Source organism: Oryzias latipes, chromosome 5, assembly GCF_053564925.1.
Source record: "Oryzias latipes strain Hd-rR chromosome 5, Olatipes_Hd-rR_3.1".
Classification (NCBI taxonomy): Eukaryota; Metazoa; Chordata; class Actinopteri; order Beloniformes; family Adrianichthyidae; genus Oryzias; species Oryzias latipes.
In genome coordinates, this window is record NC_136241.1 from 2,105,537 (window position 1) to 2,130,527 (window position 24,991).

General features: G+C 42.4%; 2 protein-coding genes across 4 annotated transcripts in view; one reads left to right on the forward strand and one right to left on the reverse strand.

Moving 5' to 3' along the window:
* cenpp (centromere protein P) overlaps positions 1 to 24,991 on the forward strand; it is a 142,040-nt gene that overhangs the window by 115,159 nt on the left and 1,890 nt on the right. For all 3 annotated transcript variants that reach the window (XM_078946792.1, XM_078946790.1, XM_078946791.1), the window contains 2 exons: positions 23,136 to 23,215; positions 23,287 to 23,378. In XM_078946792.1, the coding sequence (XP_078802918.1) occupies positions 23,136 to 23,215; positions 23,287 to 23,378 (172 nt within the window). The remainder of the gene's footprint in view (positions 1 to 23,135; positions 23,216 to 23,286; positions 23,379 to 24,991) is intronic.
* On the reverse strand, positions 7,110 to 21,342 carry ecm2 (extracellular matrix protein 2, female organ and adipocyte specific). Its single transcript, XM_023954686.2, has 11 exons — positions 21,209 to 21,342; positions 17,774 to 17,908; positions 17,249 to 17,404; positions 13,334 to 14,002; positions 13,145 to 13,260; positions 12,782 to 12,917; positions 12,088 to 12,245; positions 10,752 to 10,891; positions 10,497 to 10,609; positions 9,816 to 10,029; positions 7,110 to 7,452 (listed from the first exon to the last, which is right to left on the reverse strand). Exons 2-11 carry the CDS (start codon positions 17,904 to 17,906, stop codon positions 7,281 to 7,283), a joined length of 2,007 nt encoding a protein of 668 aa, XP_023810454.1. The 5' UTR covers positions 17,907 to 17,908; positions 21,209 to 21,342; the 3' UTR covers positions 7,110 to 7,280.

The following is a 24,991-nucleotide window of genomic DNA, read 5'->3' on the forward strand; positions in this document are numbered from 1 at the left end:
GGCTTCTCTAGGTTTCTGTCTACCAATCATCAAATGTTGGTCAGCGCTAAAATCGGCATCATTATCAATTGCAGTGTTTGCTTGTTTTCATGTTTTTCTAACATTTCCTGTAAACTGTTCCCTCAAAGAGGTTTGACAAACTAAAACCAAGGTTGACGGTTAGCTAAACTCCGAAATAACAGATGGCAGGAGGGGGGGGGGGGGGGGGGTCTTTTCTATTGTTTGTTTAAAGGAGAAACAACTACAACACTATAAACACAAATAAATATGTTCTATCTAAAATGACAAACATGTATTTTGTAGGCTTTTTGGAAGGATTTTAAAGGTCCAGATACTTACAAACATGTTCATGTGAGTTACTCACAGGCATTGATTGTTTGTTGTTTTTTATTTTTTTACTTTATGAACATACGTTTATTAAAGATTTTTAGTCACAGAACAATAGACATTTGAACAACAACTAAAAGGACAAACAAACAAATCAGGGAAAAAAACCCAGACACACAAGAACGAGGACAAGGGCAATTGCTATTTGTTCAGAGGAATTGAGGCACAGAAGGGATGAACTATTTCCAAACAAAGCTAATTTGGGATCAGCCATCAAGGTGCGCTTGTATAAAACTAAAAACCAGTGAAAAATCTCCTGCCAAATGTGGTACAATTTAGGGCAGGTCCACAACATGCGAGTCAGAGAGCCTTCTGCAGTTTTACAGCGGTCGCAAAACTGCAGAAGCCCCCCCCCCCCCCCCCCCCCCTCAACTTGGACTTGCATAAAAGTGTTTTTGAAATTCTGTGGGCTTTAAAACCCAGACAAAGGGCAAAACTACTGTCTAATGATTTAAAAAAAATTCTTTTTAGAAAACAGGTAAATTCTGAAAGAGGTAAAACGAATGTGGGAGAGAAACCATTTTAATAGCATTTATGCAACCCATCATGGAGATAGAAAAACCCTTCCATTTTTCAATGTCGATTTTTATTTTTTCTGCTAATTGTAAAAAAATTCAATTAGAATATAAGATTGGGCTTTTTTGGCAAAATAACACCAATATATTTTTAATGTGTCTGTAACTTTAAAAGGTAAATTATGCAAGAAGTCAGGACTGAGGTCAGCACCCAGAGCTATTAATTCATTTTTCTGAAAATTAATTGTATAGTCAGAGATTTCCCCAAAAGATTTAACTAAATCTAGAAGTGCAGGGACTGATTGCTCAGGGTTGGACAGGAAAAGGACCACATCGTCTGCATACAATGAGATGTGACGATTCATGTTTCCCAGTCTGACCGGGTCAATGAGGGGATTGTTTCTAATTGCTAAGGAAAGGGTTAAATAGCCAATGCAAAAAGCAATGGGCTTAAGGGACAACCTTGACGTGTTCCTCTATGTAAATGGAATAGTGCTGACTTTTCTTTCGGTTGTGAGTACTGAAGAGGAGGGGTCTGCATATAATAAAGTTACCCAGGATGTAAACTGATCGCCCAGCCCAAATCTCTCCAGAACAGCAACCATGTAAGCCCACTCCGCCTGATCAAAAGCTTTTTCCGCATCGAGACAAAGTACAGCCATCTTAGAGCTCCCCCAATGCCTATGCTACATAATGTTCATCAGTCTTCTGACGTCACAAAAGGAAAATCTTTTAGGAAAAACCCAGTTTGGTTTGGCTGAACGATTGAACCACAAGCTTTTTTAATCTTTCTGCCAGTATTTTCATGAAGATCTTCATATCCACATTAAGCAGAGCTATAGGACGGTAGGAGGTAAGGTTCCAGAATTTCCTGACTGGTAATATCTGAATTTAAGAACTTTCAAGCCACATCACCCAACCAAGGGAGATTCGACTTATTTAGCCACGAAGAGATGTCACCCTTGGATTTTGATAAGTAAAACTCCTCATAGTATTCTTTAAATCTATCATTAATAGCTTTAGGATTAATTAGAATCTCACTGGATTTTGAACATATTTTATGTATAGACCTACTGGCCTGTAAACCACATAGCTGCCTAAAAAGAAGTTTATGTGGCTTATCACCAAATTCAAAATGTTTTTATTTGACCCTAACAAGTTTCTCACTTACCGTACCTTATTTGATAGGATGCTTATATTTTAATTTAAGCATTTCTTGAAATAGAGAAGGACAAGAAGAGGCCTTGTTAGCTTCTTCGAAATGTGCTAAATTAGTTTCAATTTCTGTAAGGCGCTTTCTGCGTTCTTTTCTCAAAGAAGACTCAAAAAATATAATGTGCCCATGTGATACAGCTTTAAAAGTTTCCCATAGTACTGAATCTGTCACATCATGTTTGTCGTTAGTTTCTAGAAAATCTGAGATTTTAGAAGTCATAAAATGGGAAAAAGAGGTGTCAGATAAAAGGAGTGGAGAAAAACGACAGAAATATTTTTGTCAGATCCAAAACAAGAGACGTTGGAGCGTGGTCTAAGATTAACATGTTATGATAATTTGAGGAGACCACATTAGAAATCAGTTTAGAATTCCGTAAAAAATAATTTATTCTGGAATAAGATTTGTGCATCTGTGAAAGTAAGAGTGGTCCCTTCCTGACAGGTTGCATAATCTCCATATGTCAACAAGATCGGTTGAGCACATTTATAACAGTAGAAGTAGAAGCTTGGGATGTATGGGTTGATCTGTCCAAATGTGCATCAAGTACACAGTTAAAGTCCCCACCTGCTATCACATGAGTTTAAGAGAAATTGGGTTTTAATTTGAATATTTGTCGAAAAAAGGAGTGAGACATGATATGAATAAATGTAGCCAGTCACCAAAAGACAACGACCACTAGGGGTCCCTTATGGTGGAAAGATGTTTGAAGGGAATAGTCCTTCTAATCAATATAGCCACTCCTCTGGCATTACTAGAAAATGTAGATTGGTAAATCTGGTTAGCCCAGCTGCATCTGAGCAGTTTTTCTTTTTCTGGTTTGATGTGTGTTTCCTGCAGAAAAACAATATCAGCAGTTAGGGATTTTAAGTGGGAAAACACTTTGGCTCGTTTGAGCACATGTCCCAATCCACGCACGTTCCAGCTTATGAATTTAATGCCACTATTATGTGAGGAGGAATTAGGGTGCTACCAAGAAAGAAAAATGGCAGTGCTTAGATAGATTGCCCTTGATTAACATTTAGTATCAAAACAAGAAATAGAAAAACTAACAATATTACTCCCCACCCACCATCCCACTTTCCCAAACATATATACCCCACATACTCACGTAGTGCTTGCAGTATGACTGTTAAGAGCTCCCCACCCCCTCAAATCTAGAATGAGTCTCTAAAGCAGTAACTTTCTTTGTTAAAATCACAAAACGAAGGGAAGAAGCCATTAAAACCTCTCGGGATGGACACTGACCCGCCTGAGCTAGCCTCTGACTCAGCTAGCGGGCCGGACTGCCAGGACTCAGAGCCTTCAGACATCCTCTCAGCAATTCCAAGCAAGAATAAAACAATGAATGAGAGATTTAACAAGCTTGAGGCGTCATTTGCTGCAACCCAAGCATCTCTGTCGAATCTCGGGGCTTGGATACAGGAGGTTGAAAATGCTAGCTCCGTCCCCGCTGCTGATGGCCGCCCGCGCGTGATTCTGACACACATTCATCATCTTCAAACAAGAGAACAAATTCTGCAACTTGCCCGTCAGCAATTCCCTCTACGCTACAAGGATCCATCCAGATTTTTCCGGATTACCCGGCTGAAGTGGTGAAACAGCGCTGGGCTTTTGCTTACGTGCATAAACGTCTCCATGACAACAGAGCGCGGAGCGGATTCATCTATCCTACGAGATTACGGCTCTGGCATGGGTCCACCATCAAGGTGTTATCTTTACTACATGAAGCAGAAGTTTGCTGACTCCCTGCAAGAAGGCTGACTCTGCACAACTGCCCCTTTTGTCCAGATTCAATTCTTTCTTTATAGACTGCAGCTGTAAAAATTTAGTCAGACGTATCAGATAATCACAAAAATGTTTGGAGAGAGTGAAGAGCTCGGTGAAAACAGATCTAGGTTGCCCACGCACTCAGGCATTGACTGTTTAAGCACAGCAAGATAGGTAATCAGTCTGGCATGGATGGCAAAGAGTGAGTTATTGAGTAAAGGAGCCTTATACAGTGTTCCATGTAGAGCACCTGTTTGCTGCTTGACGCTCTGCGTCCTTGTAGACTTTAGGACTGCTGAATGTGGCGTTGAGACTCCAGCACAGGACACTCTGTAGAGCATCTTCAGATCACCTTAGTTGTAAATATGTACCTATTAGAAAAATTGCATTTCCTGGATGAAACACCACGCAAAAAGAATAAAAAAATGAAGGTGGAACACTAAAATGCTTTTTTTTAAAAAACACTGATGCAAAAGTTTTGAATTGATTGATTTGACTGAAATATTGTAATTAGGGATTGAGGAACATATCAACTCTGTGAAATATTTCAATATTTGGCAACACACATACTAATTTCAAATGCTGCTGAAGCAAGAATTTATTTATTATGCACAAGCAAACATGTAAACTCCGACTGCTAGTTGGCAATGCACCAACCAGACCAAGCCTCTTTCAGCAGCTCTGCACCAAAACAGCAACAAGATCTCACAGGAACATCTTACGGTGGATGCAGTTGTTGTTACACAGCTCAATGGCACCTGTACAACTAAGTTTGAACTGAAATAGGCAGACTGCCATGTTGGAGATAGTCAAACGTTTTATCAGTCAGTGACTACCTTAAATATCACTTTATATTCTTACCTGTACTGAAGGAACGTTTTTGTTTAAAGCACATAGAAACTTTGTTTTAGATATTTTGGATTAGGATTCTGACAAAAAGTCACTCATCAGTCATTTAAAAAAGTCTTGAGATATATTGTGATATATTATATCGTAATAATTGTATTGTGTTACTTTTATTGTCATACGCATCGTATTAGATTCTTGCCAATACACAACCCTGAAATAGATATAAAAGTGAACAAAACAAAATGCACAAGCTCGTCGAGGGACATTTAAGCAACAATTTTAATGCAACACAAAGTATTCTTTTTAATTGTGAATACTTCTAAATAAAATTGTTGGTAGCTATGTGATAACTTTCCAAGCTTTACAGATTTTATTTTAATTTAAGTATGTTGGTAGCCTAAAGCACAGAGATGAAAATGTTTTAGCAAAAACCCTCCAGTTTTTTACACCCCCTTTCAGATGCATGGAGCACAGTCTCTGCCATATTGATAAATAATAATAATTGATACTCTGTTTATCCCACAATGGGGAAATTCTTCTCATTCGCATTTTTGTCACATCCTCTGGGGGGAGCAGTGAGCTGCATACAGGCCGCGCACGGGGGGCGACGGCTGGCTGGGGAGAGCGGGGATCGAACAGCCACCCCTTCAGTTGTTGGACGACCTGCTCTACCGCCTGAGCTAAACTGCTGCCAGTGAACTGTCCAGACGTGCATTATTTCTACATCGGCAGTTAAAGCACTCAAATATTTCAATTGTTTTTAGTTCTCTTTCATCACTGCGAGGAACAAAAAAGTTCACAAAGAGCCTGCATTGGAAAACAGATTGACAGAGTGGGAGTGTCTGTCCTCATTCTGAGCACACGGATCTCAGTTTTATACACTAAAAGCAAATAAACATTATTTACAAAGCACTCTCCTCAAAGTGACAAAGCACGCTGATCAACAGAGGTTTGCAAAAGTAGTTCTACAAGATTCCAGGCACAGCTGATTTCATCTTGAGTCCCTTTCAGCCCATTAGGAGGTTCATTTAACCCTGCAAGATGTCCACATTGAGAAGTCCATATGTTGAAGCCCACTATGGATGAATCAGTTACCAAATATGGATCTCTTTCTGTCAACACATGCAGCACGTCGCTAAACACTAAAAAAGATTTGCTTTACTATTTTTTATAAAGAAAATGACTTTATGCTTGCAGGAAAAAAGAAGCTTTGACAGCCCCTTTAAGGCAGAAGCCCCTGCTCCTGCGTTGTGTGACCTCAGAGTTAGTTCTTTATGAAGGACAGATGTTAAAGAAATGGAGCAAACAAAAGGGACCCAAAGGTGCTGAGGTTGTTAAAAAATAATGGGCTGTTCTATGGTCTTACAGCAAAGAAATTCTTTCCATTTGTTTATGAGAGTTCTCATGATAGTGTCTTTGGTGTTGGGATTCTTTCCACTTTAGTGTCTGGGTTTCCAAAGGACACTGATGTGTGGAAAAACTCTGCCATTGGCTCAGCAGTTAAATAGAAAAACGTACCACTCTGACATGCTAGCTGGATGGAAGTAAATCACATCTCCAAAGAACATGACCATGCAACTTTCACAAAAGGTTAGAGTACTGACAGTTCAACTTCTACAATCTACAGTGAGGCAGATAAGTATTTGACCCTCCTCTGATTTTGCTAGTTTTGCCACTTAGAAATCATGGAGGGGTCTGACATTTTTATCTTAGCTGCATGTCCATGTGACAGACATAATCTAAAAAAAAATCTGGAAATTGCATTGTATGTAAAATTGTCATATGATTTCTGTAAATAATTTATGTGTGTGCTACCTCTGCAAATCATTATTTGAACCCCTGTCTATTAGCTAGAATTCTGACCCTCACAGACCTGTTAGTCTACCTTTAAATAGTCCACCTCCACTCCACAATTAGAAGAACCTGTTTGAGGTGGTTAGCTGCATAAAGACATCTGTCTACCCCATACAAGACTCCACCTACTAACATGGCCAAGACCAAAGAGCTGTCCGAAAACACCAGAGACAACATTGTAGACCTCCACAAGGCTGCAAAGGGCTATGGTGAAAAAAATGGAAGAAGCTAAACATGACAATCATTCTCCCTCAGACCCTCCATGCAAGATCTCATCTGGTGGGGTCTCAGTGATCCTTAGAAAGGTGCGGACTCAGCACAGAACTACACGATAGGAGCTGGTCAATGACCTGAAAAGAGCTGGGAAAACCGTTTCCAAGGTTACTGTTGGTAAACCACAAAGATGTCATGCTTTGAAATTATGCATAGCTCAAACCACCAGATGTCCAGGCCCGTCTTAAGTTTACCAATAACCATTTGGATGATCCAGAGATAATTAACATACCAAATAATGACACTGATTTTATCAAGTGTTCAAATTTTTATTTGCTTCACTGTATCTCATGTTCAACATTTACATCAAATGTTTGATCATGAACCTTCTGTCTTTATCTGTTATTGTTTAGGCTGGAAGACGGATCGTGATGGAAATGTTTATCTTCTCACTTCTGTTGGTTTTGTGTGTAGTTGTTTCAGTTTTTCACTTTCTGGGGTTTTAACACCACGCTTGAGGCAGCACGTATGCAGGAGAAGGCTGTGGGAGAGATCTTGTTGGAGTTAATAAAGTTGTTTTCCAGCCTCAAAGCCACCAGGCTGGTATCCCCATTGCTATCTGGGTCACAGATGCTGTCTTCCGGGATGCTCCTGAAAGGAGAAACAAACACATCATCATGCAAATAATGGCCTCTTGTAGTTCTAGTTCTCTATAGCTTTCCACAATAATTCCTCCATAAACTCCAGTTGGTCCAGAGCTCTGCTGCCCACATCATTACAAATACTCATTCTCAGCACATCCTGACAGAACTCCACTCTACTCCACTTGAGAGTTCAGTTCAAAATGCTTTTGAACAGTTTTAAGGTCATTCACCTTCTCTTCCCTCCATATTTGTGTGACCTACACATCTGTATGTCCACCTGCCCCTCCAGATCACTGTCCTCCATCCACCTCACTGCTCTTGGTTTGCCCCAGTGCCAGGCATCCCGAACATTCTTTTACTTCTTGTCTTAGAGTTAAATCTCAAACTCATTTGTTTAGATTTTTCTGTAAAACTGTAACTCTTTCATAAATGTCTTTCTACATCTCCTCTGTTCCTTACTTTTATTGCTTATATTTTATATTGTTTTATCTCTTTGGGGTGCTTTGAAAGGTGCTCTCTAAATTAAATGTATTATTAATGTTAATATTAAAGCTTAAACTAATAACAGTTCCTGCAATATCATTGAAAGGAATCACATTTAAAGAGATGCTTCATCTCAATATGTTTCTCCTGTATTTCCTTTGTTTCTCTCCAGAAGGTCAGGAAATTGCAAATAGAACATGTGACACATGACACGCTCTACTTTTGATGAGCTGTGTAAATGGTAAATGGCGTATACTTATATAGCGCCTTTCTTCCTACAAGGACAAAGCGCTTTACAGTCACAGACCAATTCACCCAGTCACACACACATTCACTCACACATTCACACACTGGTGATGCTGTGGGACCTCTGGTGGCGCCCTCTGTGCAGTGCCTAAGCAGCCAGCGCCTACCAAAAAGCACATTGCCATCCAGTTGTTGTTCACATGACTCATTTATTTCAAAAAGGTGTTTCCTTTGCAGTTTTGCAAAATATGTCAATTTCAATACACCTCAAAAACCACCTCCTCCAGGTGCAAAAACGTTTTTTCCGATAAAGGCGAGTTTTTTCGAAATTGTGTTGCCATTAGGAGAATTTATTATCGCAAAACCATTGGTGGTTAATATTAAAGGAGTGGACTTCATCATTTAGGCTGTAATGCTTTGCTGTTTCCATTTCCTGACTGTGTGGATGTGAGATTCAGACTGAATTCCAAGTGGAAAGTTCAGTCTGCTTGTTTTGTTTTTGTTGTCTGGACAACTCCATTCATTACGTCTGGAGGTATGAGATGTGTGAGTCAGCCATCTGGTCGGTGACTGCTCACTCTGACCCATGCCAATAATCTTATTGGACTTCAAGGCTTTGGTTTTACTTTATTTTTATCTTTTGGTCTTTTAATTTGAGGCTGACAATCCAGTTATGGTAATGACTTTGTTCTGAAAAGTTTAAAGGCTGCTAAATTTGTGACAAAACCTGAGTGTGGAGTTTAATTCGCATTGACCTCTGTTGCTGAGGATCAGTGTTGATAAGTAGGATCCTAGAATATCGTACCGGTACATGTTTTGAAAAATGTAAAACCTTCTTTCATTTTACATTTTCGACAATGGTTCATATTCTTCACAGATAGCAGTTGATTATTGAAAAGAGCTCAGGAGAAAAAAGATATTGAACATTTAAGATCCTAAAAAAGAAACCTAAATATCTTCAGACAAGCAGTATCAATGTGACACATGCTTTCAAAGTTTATCATCTTGGACTTCTGCCCAGATTTAAGAAAAAAAGACAGCCTGTTTGATGACTAAAAGTGAAGTGAGGACAGCAGCTTAGAAGCAGTGGCTTATAAAATGTTGACATCATCTGGGCAAATGTTTCTAAAACATGTAACTCAGCACATCCATATGGATCCAAGTGACCAACCACATTTCTGGAAAATGTCATTTAAGTCCATTTAAAGGGTTTATCCTGGACTCCTGTAACCTCACATTGAAGGGATATTGGGCCTTTTTTTTTTAATTTTAACTTCTTTGACAAACTCTACAGTTTAGGAGCACCAAAACATTTCACCCTGTGAACCTGCATGTCATGAGATGGAAAGTGAATCAATGTACTTCAATTATATCCTTTTAAAGGAGCTTCACAACATATTGACATATTTGATGGAGTTTAAACCCAAGAATATTTTCTGAAGTACACGTTGGTGCTGCTAACTAATCTCCATGCTTAAGAGCTTACAAAAAAGATGATAGGGGCACACTGCCTCATCAGCACCGGTCACATGTTCAAACATACTCACTGAAAGGAAACGTCATTCACAGAAAGACCAGTAATTCTGACCTAACCTCAGTCAATCTCTTTTGAAAATCTTTTTCTGATGGCTGGAACCATACCTGATCATGTTGTTATCGAGTCTGAGGAAGTGCAAAGCCATCATTTCATTGATGCCAGCAGGTACATTGATCAGCTGATTGTGGTCCAAACACATTTCCACCATGGACTGATAAGTGCCAAAGAAGGACTCTGGTTCCGTTCCCTCTCCATCGAGCTTGTTGTAAGAGAGGTAGAGGTACTCCAAGCCTGGATTCATGTGGGCAAACACGTAACCTTTGCAGGTCCATGCAAGAGACAGTGAGATTTCTCTGTAAATATCGACTCTCTGCAGTAATAATGCAAACAGGTCCGTCTGATGCAGCAAAAAGTCGCATTAATCCAAAGAGAACAGTCACTCGCTTCACTATCAGCAAGTGATTGTACCACATTATCTGTAAATTCAGACATGAAACATGCATGCTCTTGTACTTCCTTTGAGAGCAATGTTTTCAATGTAGCTTCAAGAGAAGAAGCAAAAGAACAAGTCAAACCTAAAGTCTTCCGAAAGTTGAACAGTTTCCAAGAAGCTTGGAGTGTTGACATTGTTAAAGAGGATAGAAGGCGAGCAGGCACAAAGTAAGAAGCGCATGTTGTGGAGCTGATTATAGCAAAGACAATAATTTGCAAAACATGCTTTTTGCCCTCCCAAATTAACCCACTGTGGGTTTGTCAGTTCAGCAATGAGACTTCCAAATACCCACCAGGTATCCTCTCAATCTTGTTTCCCACCAGCACTAAGTGGACCAGCGATGTAGGAAGAAAGGATGGGACAAGGTAGAACTCATTGTGTGAAAGATCAATAGACTCCAAGTTCCTGCAAAGTAAAATGATGAAAGGAAATTATGAGTACATGGAAATAAAAAGACAAGTTTCCTTCTCCTGATCCAACAAAAAATATTTAAAAAAAAGTGAAACTGGAGTTGAGGCTTAGACTGCCTGGTTATTTTTTGTCAGACCTGTGGTTGATCCAAGCCATTGGAGCGATCCGAGTCTCATCAAGCTTGTTATGTCTGAGAGAAACTGCATTCAGGTTGGTGGTCTGATTGAAAACACTCTCTGAGATGTCCTCTATTAAGTTGTTCTCCAGATACAGTTCCTGGAGGAGGGAAATACGCAGACAGAAAAACTGGAAATTGTTTAATCACATTATGGTTTTCTTAAAGCCAAAATAAAACAGGGCATGTTTGTGAATTTATAGTATGTTCTTAGTGTGTGTTTGTTTAACCACCCCTCATCACAATTTAAGTGGAACTACTGCTCTGGTCCCTCTGGTGGTGTACAATGTGGTTAGCCTGAGGCCACCATTAGTTGGTCAGACTGCTTTCCCACAGGTAAAAGCAGAGTTTCTGTTGAACCCACATTGAGAACTTGATGATGACCTGAATCAAGAGGCTGAAGCAGAATACCAGGGAAGAACACGCATGACAGAGTCCCCAGAGGATCAGGGGTTGAAAACAAGGATCTAAATAATGACTCAATCTCTGCAAAGCTCCCTTGGTTTGTTGCTCCTGCATGTCAGACCTTAATCAGTGTCTGTATGCAACGTTTTACAGTCAAGAAGAGCCAGATGAGGCACCTTCGGCACAGAGGTGGAGCAGTTGAACTATACAAGTATACCCCATTAACCAGAAGAGGATTCTGCACACCTTTATCTCCTTCCATCTGCTTCATCTCTGACATTCAAATCAAACCTCTGTCTGTTAATAATCCCTAATCCCAATTTAATGTGCTTTGTATTCTATTTTGTCTTTTAATGGGGGGTTTCTGGCTGTCATTTGTCACAATCTGAAAGAATCTCTTCTGAAAGTCACTGTTTTCATCAGCCTCTAAAGTTGAATGACAAAAAAAACGGAGAAAGAGATTTTATTCCATTTGTTTTTTAACATCCAGAGACCCTTGGTGCACGAGAGGATTTGACACTTAAAAAACAGTCTTCAAACAAAAGCCTGGATCTCTGGAGGCTATCTATTCCTTCATTGATCACCTACAAGTCAGTTTTTTGGCAGTCTTTACAGCAATATTCACAATAGGGTTCTGACTTATAGCAAGATGACTGCTTTAACTTAATCTCCTCTTACGTGAACTCAAATGCACAATTCATTAAGGTCGTATTTTCAAAGCCTACTCGTAACTTTTTAACAGGAAGATTTACTGGTCTTGTGAAAAAAGTGAATCAGGGAGGCAATCAGACAAATCCAAGGATGGAAAGATCTGAAAGCTGTAAGGCAGACAGGAACCAGGATGAGCTGTTAGAAGGGAAAGAGAGCCATACAAACAGGTAGAAGTCTGTACCAGCAAAGACTTTGGAAGGCCCTGTGGAACAGTTCGGAAGTAGTTGTGTCCCAGTCTAAGGTAGGAGAGCTGGCTCAGAGGGGAAAAGGCCAGAGGATCCACATTCCCCTCACTCAGCAGGTTTCCTTCCAGCTCCAGAATCACCAGGCTGCTCATGTCTGACAGATCACAGAAAACAAGCATCTCTGAATCCCATTGTGCTTAATCACTCCACAAATGCAGCAGAAAAGGTTTCCGAGGAGCCCTTGTGTCATCCTAGGCTCTTTTACGTTGGGAGTGGGGTCATCTAGACCCACTAGACAGTGCTCTGAACCTTTTTTCTTCAATGATTTGTGATCTTCACTGGTGTCCATGGATTACATGAAATCTTTCCACCTTTATCCACCTTTGTCATGGTAGGGAGAACACGTCAATGGAAGGGGGGGGGGTCATCTGGACCCCATAGGATAGCACAAGGGTTAAGAGCTTAAAATAAGTCTAGAATTTTAATAAAAACAGGAAGATTTATAATCAGAAGGATGATTACATATTTATTTTTCGTTGCTGATAGATGTGGAAGTCACAGTTTTAGGATAAACAACAACACACTGATAAATCCATAAGCAATCCAGATTAAACCGTCACTTCCAGAGTTACACGAGCAGATTGTTTGTTTGTTCCTGCATCTGTAAAGTAGTGTTTAAATATTCTGTACCTTGGAAACTGGTTTCATCTATCCCTCTCAGTCTGTTTTCGTTGATCTTTAGCTCCTGCAGGGTGGGGGGGAGGTCTGAGGGCACGCTCTCCAGAAGATTCCCGTCTAAATACAGGCGTCTTAGCATCTTCAGTCCCTGATACATGCACACATGCACACACATGGGCACTTCAGCTTTGTCTCTGGCTTAACTACCAGTAATCATGTCAGACACAGAGGTTTCAATTTGCTTCAATGTCCACCTGTCCTGTCTAGTTCCTGTACTTGTGTACTTTATTGCAACACGTGGCAAAGTAATTGGTGGAAACCTGTGGGTATTTTTTTGATCTGCAGTAGTTTCTTTTCTTGAGCATCGCATCTTACCTTGAAGGCTTCAGCATGAATGCCAGCAGAAGTGAGTTGGTTTTTCCGCAGGTTGATCCATTCCAGGCTGGGAATTCCATTGAAGGCTTGTGCTGGGATGCTGCTGATGTTGTTGCCTGCAGGTCAGATCAGCCTATTAGTCTACCAGTCTGCGTTTGCTGAAGTGTGTCAGCTGTGTGTGGGACTCACCCTCCAGGCTGAGAGATTTCAGCTCAGGGATGCTCAGCGGAGGGAAGTGTGTTAGTTTAGCATTCTCACAAGTCACAGTCACATCAGAGATGTCACAGCCTGGTGGGAGGCCTCCTCTGTTTTCCACCAGCCTGACTTCCTCCTCATCCCCTGTTTCTGCCTCCCTCCGCTTGTGGTCTGTTGAAGGAGCCTTTGAGATTGTAGTTGAAGGGAGGTCTAGCTCTTTTGGAGGCATCTGAAAGACATCACCTCTCAGCCACACCTCCTCCTCCTCCTCCTTTGCTTCTTGCTCACTAATCCTTTCCTCCTCAAAAATCCTTTCCTTTTCTCTTTTTTCTCTCTCTTTTTCTCGCCTTTCACCCTCTTCTTTCCTCATCTTCTCTTCTTGCATTTTTTTGTCCTCCCTTTCTTTTACCTCCCTCCTCCACTCTTCCTTTTCCTTCTCTATTTGCGCCCTCAGTGCTTCCTCTTCCCTCCTTCTCCCCTCTTCAGCTATCTTATTCTGTCTCTCCTCCTTCTCTTTCCTTTCCCTCTTTCTTTTTTTTCTTGCTTCCTCCTTCTTCCTCTGATGTTCTTCCTCCTTTTGGCGCTCCTCCTCCTCCCACCAGACGATTCGCTGAATCTCCTCCGGGGTCAGCAGGGTTGTGGCCTCATTGGGGTCATTTGGAACTAGGGAGTCACCAGAAAGTTCAAGACTGAGCTGTGAGTCTGTGTAGGAGGTGCAGTGTCACAGGGGAGTGAGAAAAGGAGTAAGAAAAATGGAAAAGAAGAGATGGACAGAAGTGAAGAAGAACTGTAGAAATATAAGGAAAACTACAGAGAAGTAAGATGTGAAGGGTTGAGGACAGAATGACACAGTGACACAGACAGGTGTGTGTCAGTGATGCTAACAGACACCTCTAGATCAGTTTGTTAAATCTACTGCTGTACACCACCCCCCCCCTCACCCTCTGTGAGGCACACCTGGTCTCTGATGACCCTTTGCAGTTCTAACCTACTCAATTCAGTCCTGCAGCTGTAAAATCGTGAGCAACCAGCACCATTGCTTTGTCACTAATGTTCTTTTATGAAACATTTTGGCTGTGATGTCTGTCATGAAGTGTTGAGGGATGTTCAGATGAGATGGGATGCGTGGTGTCCTCCCACACCACTTGTCCTCCCAAAGACTGACATGTCCCCACAGGGATTCTGACCCTAAACTGCGTGGTAGAATGTGGTCAGCCCCTGGTACATACACGGTCTCAGCTTACCTGAAAGAACACACAAAAACTGAAATAAAATCTGAAATAATACATTGTTTTTAATTAGGTTCACTATTCAACAATGTGAAAATAATTCAACATTAGCAATACATTAATATTATATTATTAGCCTGGGCCATGAAGGGAACCTTTTTGTAGATGCTGTCTCTGCTGCAGCAACATTCTCTGCTCAGATCAACAGTAGCACCACAACAGTCACAGCCAAAGCTCATGCCACACTGCTTCCACAGCTGCAGCTCCTGCTTTGGAGGAAGACAAGCCCTTTTCCTCTGCAGGGCAAGACAGCTGTGCCTGCAACTGCAAAGCAAGGCAGTCGCATCCTGAACTGCTGCCTTCCCCGGCATGTATCGCTTTCCCGGCTGCACATGCAGGGGGAGGCAGCTGTGTCTCCAGCTGCAGAGGTTGTTGTGTGTCTAGTCATACTTGTACCCTGTACTTTACTGTAAAAGCAGACAAAGCAATGATGTGTTATATTTTGACAAAGCCCCTGTATCAGCTTTATGTTTTACCATCCAGCTTGGGGCAGGAGAAGGCTGCCACTGATGGCGAGTCATCAAGAGAAGCTGTAAAATACTATAATGCAGCAGGATAAAGGTCTTTGTGTCTATTGTGAGTGTGCTTTGTGTGTAATTCACCGTTCTAATGGTATACTGCGTGTCACACTCAAAAGAGCATTTACTGGGGCTCAGGCATTTGGTCTTAAAGATTCTGTCTCTATAATCTGAGTCCTGCTTGCAATGAGACCATGACCCTGTCATCTCAGCAGCTGCACTCATACTTTAGAGCTTTTCTCCTCATCTGAGTGTATGGTCTCACTGTCACAGAGTCTCCGTATTGTCAGGTTAATTTCAGGGGTTTTATAATAACACTGGGAAACACAGGCTGCCGTGGTACTTATTGTTCTGTCTGGGAATACTGTCATGTTGGTGTGTAGCTGTTTGGACAACAATTTCATCTTGGAACAGATCATTTTTCCTCCAAAAACACTCATTTATAGTCTCCTTCTGGCTGGAAGGTGTTTTCTCCAGATCTTGGTAAACTGACCAGGTCTGCATGTTTCGCAGAAATAAAACTCGATTCATCAGTTAAATTACCTAAAAGAAGGTTAAAGATACACATTTCATATTTATTCATGCCTGAAACAACTCTCATTAAGTCTTACGTCCAGCCTAAATGTCTAAACTTTCCTCCTAGCTCTGTTAGGACATGTAGACATGACCCCTATATTCACAGATCTATATATGGAAAGATTTTTGTACCATTATTCCAAGCGCACCACTCACTGTTTTGAGCGTAAAACTTTAAAAAGTTTGTCTGCTCAAAATATTTTGCATTTGAAACTCAGAGTCTGGACAATTAAACTGCAGGAGAGAGAGCCAGAGCAGGGCATGGCGTTACAAATGTACCTCAAAAGCCAACCAGTCACAGACATGGACATGAAGATTGATGCTGATTGGTCAGAAATTCTTCCATTTGCACATAAAACTGATCCAGTCTACGAGCTGACTGGAAGAATTTTCTGTTTCGAGTACAAAAAGGTGAAGGAGCTCCTGAAGGGAGTGGCTGAAAGACTAAGATGCTTCCTGAAAGTGCTGACCAAGAGTCCAAAGCACTCAGTCATGGTCAGATGATGATGATGATCAATGGTCTGACCAATGCCAGTGTCCTGTACCAGGATCACGGCGTTGTTGCACTGCAGCCATGGCCAAACAGAGTTTGAACAGATCAATTCATTCTAATCGAATCAATCTTTCTTGAGGAATTGTCACATTGATGATCAGATCTGTGAATCCACTTTCTTTTAAAAGCAATTTCTTGTATTTTGTCAGAAAGATGAAACTTCACTTTGACATCATGGAGTGAAGTGCAGCCCTGTTCTGTTCATCATGTTTGTCATGTGTGCATTAGCATGTAAGACCAAAACAAGCTGAGAGCTGAAGCAGCAGAGTCCTAGCAGCCTCCAGCAGAACACTGCTGTGTAATTACACTACACTGACCTTGTCTTTGTGGGGGGGTCCAGAGCTACTTCTCTGACAGAGTCTGAGCCCACAGATGTTTTCCTTTGCTCATCAGTTTGGAATGTGATTTTCTGTCAGCAAATTAGAGAGCAGGAAGCTTTTTTCTGCTGGCCTGAGAACAGAACTGCTTCTGGCTGCGACTCCCACTGTGAATGAACCCAAGACTTCCTCCCACAAACGCCATTTCACTGCCTCACAAGTTTCTGAAGCGTCTTTAAAGAGCAACGGTCTGTGGATGCAGTGGTTTGACCTTCATGCAGCTCTTCATGCATTTTCCTCGTCTGGTCGAAATGTGATCAGACGCAGATAAGCTGAACGTTTACCAATGACTTCATGGTTGTTCAGAGCTTGAACCCACGGTCTGACTGAGGTGCTTTGATTTCAGAGACCCTTCAGAGAAGCTCAAACTTGAGCACAAAGGGAACATCTGGAATGAAAACTGGAGGTCCAAATCCATCCTCTGTTCTTTGCAGAAATCCGTTGGTCTCTTTTAAAATGGATTCTGGCTAACAGAACCTCCTTTTACTTTTCAAACAAAGAACTTTAAGAAGACAGAAAGCGCCCCAGCTGGGGTAAATGCCCCCCCCCCCCCCCCCCCCCCCCCCCCCATGGAACCTGCATCTGCTCTTACTAACCTGGAATAACGCTGTAGATGAGCCGCTGTTCTTGGATATTCCTCTTGTTTACTAAGCCGCTGTACCTTTGCTTTTCCATCGGCTCCATGGGAGTGTTTGGACCAGGAACCAGTCTGATCTTCAGGGGTCTTGGTCCTCCTCTGGACCTGCCATGACCTGCAGCAGCGACACATTTATGCATTTATGGTAATCATCTTCAGAGGTTCTTGGCTGTTTTGGCTCCGGTAGCTACAGCTTTTCCTCTAACAGCCAAGTTCTTGTCTTTCTGTGTTCAGACTAGCTTTGGTGATGATCAACTTTCTGCAGAACCATATTAATGGAAATCTTGTGAGCCTCCAGGCTTTCAGGTTCAGGCTGTAGTTTCTTCCTGCTGTCTTTACTCTGCTGGTCTACTGACTCACTGACACAAACACTCTTTTAGCTGAGGTTCAGTGAAGTGAGATCACCAGGTTCTGTTTCTGTTGAGGTTCAGGTGAAAACAGAATGATCTCCTTCCTCACATCTGGAGGAATATACAAGCCTTACCTGATCTTTCCCGCTTTCTCTTCCCTCTGTGGCTCTCAGCGTCTGGACGGGGATGCCTCCCCCCCGCCTGAGAGTAAGGGATGGTAACGACCACCATCGTGGACAGACTGGCAACAAGCAGCCACCACCTCATGCCTGCAGGGCAGCACACCTGTCACTTTATGCTGCATGTCTGCAACATCTCACTTATTTTAAAAGCAGTTCTTGAAGTAAATTGCACAATCTGCACAGTTGGTAATATAACAAACACATTTTAATTTTAAATCTAAAGGAACTTCACTTCCATCCTTCCAGCTCGAGTCGCACAAAACACAAGTCAAATCTAGGTTTTTAGGTGGAACAAAGTTTACAGTCTTTACATCCAAAAAATGTGAAATCCTGAACTACTGGATAATCACAGAAAACACAGGTTTGAGCTTTAAAGAGCAGAATCATGTTTCTGTACCTGCAGCAGCTTCTCAGGGAAAAGAACCGTAGAGCTGCTGCTGCTGCTGCTGCACGCTCTTATATAGCCGTCTGCTGGGGTCCTTAAAGACAGGTTCTGTCTGCCCGTGTGTGTGTGGGTGCATGTGTGTGTGTGTGTGTAAGTGCATCTGTGTGTGTGTGTGCATGTGTGTGTGTGTGTGTGTGTGTGCATCTGTGTGTGTGTGTGTGCATCTGTGTGTGTGTGTGCATCTGTGTGTGCATCTGTGTGTGGGTGTGCGTGTGTGTGTGTGTGTGTGCGTGTGTGTGTGTGTGTGCATCTGTGTGTGTGTGTGCATGTGTGTGTGTGTGCATCTGTGTGTGTGTGTGTGTGTGTGCATCTGTGTGTGTGTGTGTGTGTGTGTGTGCATCTGTGTGTGTGTGTGTGTGTGTGTGTGCATGTGTGTGTGTGGGTGTGTGCGTGTGTGTGTGTGTGTGTGTGTGGGTGCATGTGTGTGTGTGTGTGTGTGTGTAAGTGCATCTGTGTGTGTGTGTGCATGTGCGTGTGTGTGTGTGTATTTGCATCTGTGTGTGTTCTGCTGTGGTTCATCTCCAAATTCAATGTTAAGAACCATCTAAGTTCACAGGTGAAATGACCTGCATACATTTTGACTAAAGTAATTGTATTATTAATTTATTACTTAAACCTTTAGGTTTGTGTCTGCTGAGCTTCTTTAATCTTCTTAATTTAGTCTGCTTCACTTGTAGACACACACCCTTTTATTGGCCCCTCCTATTATTGCACTTTGAAATGCTTTGTTTCCCAATTGTCTCTCTAAAATAATAAATGAATATTTAAATTACGGCTCCTGCAGGCCAGTTAAAAAGTATTAAATGAAAAGAAGTAAGTTAAAGTGATGATGGTGCTTAAAAGTGGCACTAAAATAGTTTATTTTGAACATGTCAGTATATCTCAACATATTTCAGCTGCTTTGTGTGAAATGTTAGATAGGAAAGGAGTGGAGGAGGAAACCTCAGAACAGGGAGAGATGTTAGTTTCTTTAGGAGCAGGACGATCAACTGAGACTGAGTCAAAACATCCCTAACAGCCGTTACAAAAATATTGGCATTGGTACATTGGCTATTATGAATGTACCTCTTGATGTAATAGGATTTGAAGCGCTCATCCTTAACCTTGTGTTATTCAAACCTGGAGTCAGTTTGAACACTTAACCAGAAGACTGTCTGAGATGTAAAATCCACCATCTTTTGATTTAGCTGTTCTGAACCATCATTCATGAGGAAACCCAAGCTGCACTCCTCATTACTCCATGCAAACATGTGTGTGCTCCTCCACTAAGGAAGGAGTTGGTGGTGAGTTCAGAGATCATAAAGATCGTCAGTGAAAAGGAGCATGGCTTTCTCCAGACTTTATGCTGCCACTGTGGATGTGGAGGACTCCCACAGGTGAAGCGTAACACGGCGTGAGACATAGAACTGAAGATCCAGATCCTGTAATTACAGGAGTTACAGTTCACCCAAAGTCATCTCAGCACAGCAGGAGCAGTCTGCCCACCTTCTAAAAACCCCCTTTGCAACCTGCAGTTCCTGAACACAGAGGGTTGCTTTCCCCCCAAACCGACCAGTAGGAGTTCAGGAATCGGTGAGACACAAAGAAAAGGAAAGAGAGAGAGGAGGGGGGGGGGGGGGGCAGCTCTGTTTCTGGATGAACAGGCTCACATGGAGGCAACATTAATGAAAGCCAGACCTCTGCTGCTCTGCTGCTGCTTCTGTCTTCCACTCCTTTTTCCTACTTAATGCACAGATTTTACCGCACACTTATGTTTTATTTCTGTTCACTTTATTTTCAATCAAACTTTAGGGACTAACATGGTCTACTGCTTTGTTACTCATGCAGGAACGAAGACCGGACACAGAGAATCATGAAACATAAAAGCTATAAAGAAAACATAAATATGAAAGTGTTCTTATCATTTCAACTGAATGGCAGAAGAATCACCCCCCCCCCCCCCCACACACACACACACACACACGTTCAATGTCCCTACAAAGAGCCAGTTTAGCATTCAGGTTGTCTCAAGGCACTGCTCAAAAGAAGCATCAGATGGAGACTTCAGTCCAAATAATCCAGATTATTGTCATTCAAGTCAAATGGTAAACGGTGTGTCCTTATATTACGGCCCAAAACACTTCACAGTCCCATTCACACACACGCACACACACACACACACACAGATGGCAGCAGAGCTGAGGTGTTAACTAGGGCACCAGACTAAAGATTATTATTATCCAATTTTTTTCCAAACATTCCAGATTATTGTAATCCTATTCAGATCAAACATCCCAATAAAGACAAATGTCTGAACTTTGATAATAAATATAACAGACCAACAGATTACAAGGCAATTTTGGGTGAAATTCCTAAAGAAATTGAGAACATTAGAAAGTGAGAATCTTCTCTAGAGAACTCAACAGTGAGTGTTGTCCAGAGAAGCTGAGGTTGACCCATCTGAAGGAGAACTTTGGTGGCAGCAGCCCACAGCAGTAGAGAGCTCAGGAAGATGTGGACTCTGGAAGACCTTCTAACCTAAAACCACCTTTCACTTTGGTTAAAAGACAGAGCTGGAAAAGTCTCTGACGTCACTCCAAGTCACCTGGTGGTTCCGTCTGGGCCGGACAAGAATTAGCGTCTCATCTCTAACACTAAAGCCTATACAGCGACAAACACACAGGAATGGATGTGAACCAACATGCAAAACCCAGAATCTCCTTCATAACTGTTTTCTGACTGAAGCTTCTCATTGGCTGGTCTCTCACCGTCACCCATCAGGCTTTGTTTTAAATTTGGACTCAGGTGTCAGACCCGGGTTCAGGTTTGTCATTTTTTTACTATGAGGGACAACGTTCTGAGAGAGGGAAAGCTTGACTAAATGGACTTTCTTCAGAAATTCTCTCGGAAACTTCAGAGAGAGGGGAGGGGCTAGTGATAGACAGATGGAAGCTCTACATTACCTGCAGTTTGAAGGCGGCTGTAGGGCTGGAACCAAATTCTCCCCCCTCTTGTTGTCCTCCAGTTCTGCTGGAGCTCTGCTGAAAGTGTGCCACACTGTGTGATGACACCGCATGTGTGAGCGCCCGGTTCTGAGCACACCGCTGCCGACGGGGGCTGAGTGGGCTGACAGAACAGCGAGGGAGGGGCAGGGAGACGGGTCCAACATGTGTCTTCCTGTCTGAAGGTGCTGCCAACATGCTGCAAGACATCTGAGAGATCAGCTAGCCAAGCAGAGAGGAAAGTTTAGGGGCAGGAAGAGTTCATGTGGAGGTCAGAGGTCACGCCGCGACAAAAACTTCACTTCAAAACATCTAAACTTAAAAAGAAACAGTTCTGCATCCCTTGGAGTGTAATAGTACAGAGAAATGACTCCTCTAACACAGCTGGGCATGGTTTACAGCAGGCTCAGAGAAGACTCGCTGAGGATTTGAACAGGCACATTAATGCAAGAATATCGAAAGTAAACTGTCTGAATGAGCTTTAGCTCCTCTGCCTGTGGGTTGGGTTGGGGTGGGGTTGGGCAGTGGGGTTGGGTAGTGGGGTGGAACAGGGGGGTTGGGCAGTGGGGTTGGGCAGTGGGGTTGGGCAGTGGGGTTGGGCAGGGGGGTTGGGCAGTGGGGTTGGGCAGCGGGGTTGGGCAGCGGAGTTGGGCGGCGGGGTTGGGCGGCGGGGTTGGGCGGCGGGGTTGGGCGGCGGGGTTGGGCGGCGGGGTTGGGCGGCGGGGTTGGGCGGCGGGGTTGGGCGGCGGGGTTGGGCGGCGGGGTTGGGCGGCGGGGTTGGGCAGCGGGGTTGGGCAGCGGGGTTGGGCAGCGGGGTGGCACATCCAGCCTGCTTTTGAGCAGCCGGAAACACAAAAGCAGCAGTTCTCTCCTCAGGAGCACATCTTCTAAGGTTTGAAACATCTGTTACAGGAAGAGCGGTTTCACACAGTGTCTTCGTGTCTGTGCATGTGCAACAACCACTGTCAGATCTTTTAATAAAAATGCTAAACAGAGACCAGCTTTAACCTGTTTCTGCTTGGAGGCAGCACACATGCACACACACACGTTTGCAAATGTCTGTGTGCACGAATGCATTCATGTCTGTGTATGCATGTTGGCTTATGTGTGTGCTTTTAAATATGTGTGCACATGTGTTATGCACCTCTAATCCAGAGGTTAGAGGTTAGATTTGATCTACTAAAGTAGATGAACCCAGTCCAGACATTCTACTTTCACATCAAAAAAGCTTTATCCCTATTGCTATCTTAGGCACTTTAACATTGGGAGTAGGGTCATCTAGACCCACAAGACAGATAACATTACAGGATTTCAGATTACATGAAATCTTTCCACCTTTATCCACCTTTGTCATGGTAGGGAGAACACGTCAATGGAAGGGGGGGGGGGGGGGGGGTCATAGGATAGAACAAGGGACATTGTCCCACAGGAAAAGCTCACATGAAGTGAAGCATTTCAGCTCCAGGTAAATCGGGGCAAAAACAATAATAAAAAACTCTGACCTTACTTTCTGACCGTACCAAAGGAGGAGAAAACAGTAATTAAAAAAAAAGTAACCTCAGTTTCACACAATTTAAATAATACGATAAAAGCGCCACAATCACTGAAGAGGCGGAGAAGAGTTACTGTGTGTGCACAAGTGTGTATGTGGTCCTGTCGTGCATTTATGTGTGTATGCACATGTACACATTCATGTGTTTGCATGCATGTGGGCATTCTGATGTGAGCCTGTGAGTTTGCATGTGTGTATTCGTGTGTCTGAACGTCTCAGGTGTGGATGAAGTGTTTCATGAGTGTTTACAGCTTACAAATACTGAGAGTACAGTGCACATTTGTCTGCACTTCACAAAAGTGAGCACGCTCAAACCCGCTCCATCTGTTTCTGCAGGAGAAGTTTCCTTCCGTCGTGTCTCTTCCTGGAGGCTGCAGGTCAGAGGTGATGAGCCTAAGGCATCCTGAGCTTCCAGGGTAAATAAACAAATAATTTGGGCAGAGCTGCCCTCAAACGTTCTCATCTAAGTCCAGCTCTGCCTTCACAGCTGTGTCGTCTTCATCCACTGGGCTGTTGACATATTCACAGAGGGAACGGTTGCACCAAAGATTAACCTGCTGACAAAGATCTCAGAAAAAGGCAAGCTGTTCCTCAAACATGACACACATCTGACAACAGAGACCCAAATGAAATGAACACAGGAGCATCAAAGCCTGCAGCTGCTGATGCAAAAGAGAACATCCTACTGTTCTGACTGAACCAATCATCTGCTTCTTCTCTGAAAGGATTGGAATCGTCTAAAACTGACTCCCGCTTAGCTTCCTTTCACCTCCTTTACTCTCTACTGATGCCTGTGCATCATTTAAATCAATTGTCCGTTCACACCGAACACAAATCCTGAGTTAAATTCATGTTTACCGTCTTTGTTTTAACCCTTGTGCTATCTTAGGTGACCCCACCCTTACATGGACGTGTTCTCTCTACCATGACAAAGGTGGATAAAGGTGGAAAGATTTCATGTAATCCATGGACACCAGTGAAGTTCACAAATCATTGAAGAAAAAAGTTTCAGCGCACTGTCTAGTGGGTCTAGATGACCCAACTCCCAATGGTAAAGTGCCTAGGATAGCACAAGGGATACCATGCGTCCATGTTGCTGCTTAACGTTTGTCCAGAAGTGAGTTAATCTGAATCTGTGTGGGAGGAGCTTCTGTCAAAAGCTTTTCTCTACTTTATCATGGAGGACATGGATGATGAGAGATCACATTTATTCAGCCGCTGCTCCTCTGTAACCAGTGGGAGGAGCTTAATAGCAGCAGGGGACACAGTGAAAGAATGTAAAGTAGTAAATTCTGTCATTCCCTGATTCTATAACTTTGTTCAAATATAATTTTGTTTTTTTTCTTCAAGATGCAAAGTATCAGTGCATTGCAGACTTTTTTCACAAGGCCTCCCACCTACATAGTAAAGGATCAGACAAATAGCAGAGACTAGTTATTAAACTAACAGCATTAAGCTAAATATGTTGCACATAATGCTTAATTTTCATTCATTAGGTGTTCAAAAAACTCAAAAACTTGTTCTGACAAGATCCATGATTTTCTTGGCTTAAAAAAATGTTAGAAGTGATTTTTTTTACCACCAATTTAATTAGTGTCCCTCCTGACTTTCAAATGTTTGAGCAGATAAACAGAAATAAATCCATGTTTCATGTTTATACGGGTTTAAATTTACTATTGATATGTGAGCCATCAATTCATAGTGTTCAAATAACTACTGCTAATTATTATTAATAATATAATAACTATTACTATACCAGTCTGTGGTTTTGTTTTCTGGTAAATTTGCAGTAAACAGGTCCCGTGTAGCCTTCGTATGACCCAGACCCTGTAAAATAGCCCTCATCCTCAAAAAGGTCCGTGATCCCTTCTCTAAGCTATTGAATTGTAGCTTCGGTGGCGCATTTACCCTTGTGCTATCCTAGGCACTTTAACATTGGGAGTGAGGTCATCTAGTCCAGTGTTTTTCAACCACTGTGCTGTAGCACACTAGTGTGCCGTGGGAAATTATCCATTTTCACTGATCTAAAAACATTTCCCATCTCCAGGATATCAGCTCTGTGTTCAAACAAACAGGCCCTGATAAAACACTGAGGAGTTAGGAATATGAAAGATCATAAAATACTTTTTACTTTGTGTTTATTTGATTCTATTAAAGACATTTTGATAAGAATGGCGGTACCGCGATTTAGC

What these genes read in the sequence shown, in the direction of transcription:
- ecm2 (XM_023954686.2), bottom strand. Translation starts at nt 17,906, where the DNA reads ATGAGGTGGTGGCTGCTTGTTGCCAGTCTGTCCACGATGGTGGTCGTT. An exon ending in TTCATGCTGAAGCCTTCAAG is followed by an intron (nt 12,918 to 13,144) that starts GTAAGATGCGAT and finishes TGCATGTATCAG; the next exon opens with GGACTGAAGATGCTAAGACG. An exon ending in AGATGAAACCAGTTTCCAAG is followed by an intron (nt 12,246 to 12,781) that starts GTACAGAATATT and finishes GTGATCTGTCAG; the next exon opens with ACATGAGCAGCCTGGTGATT.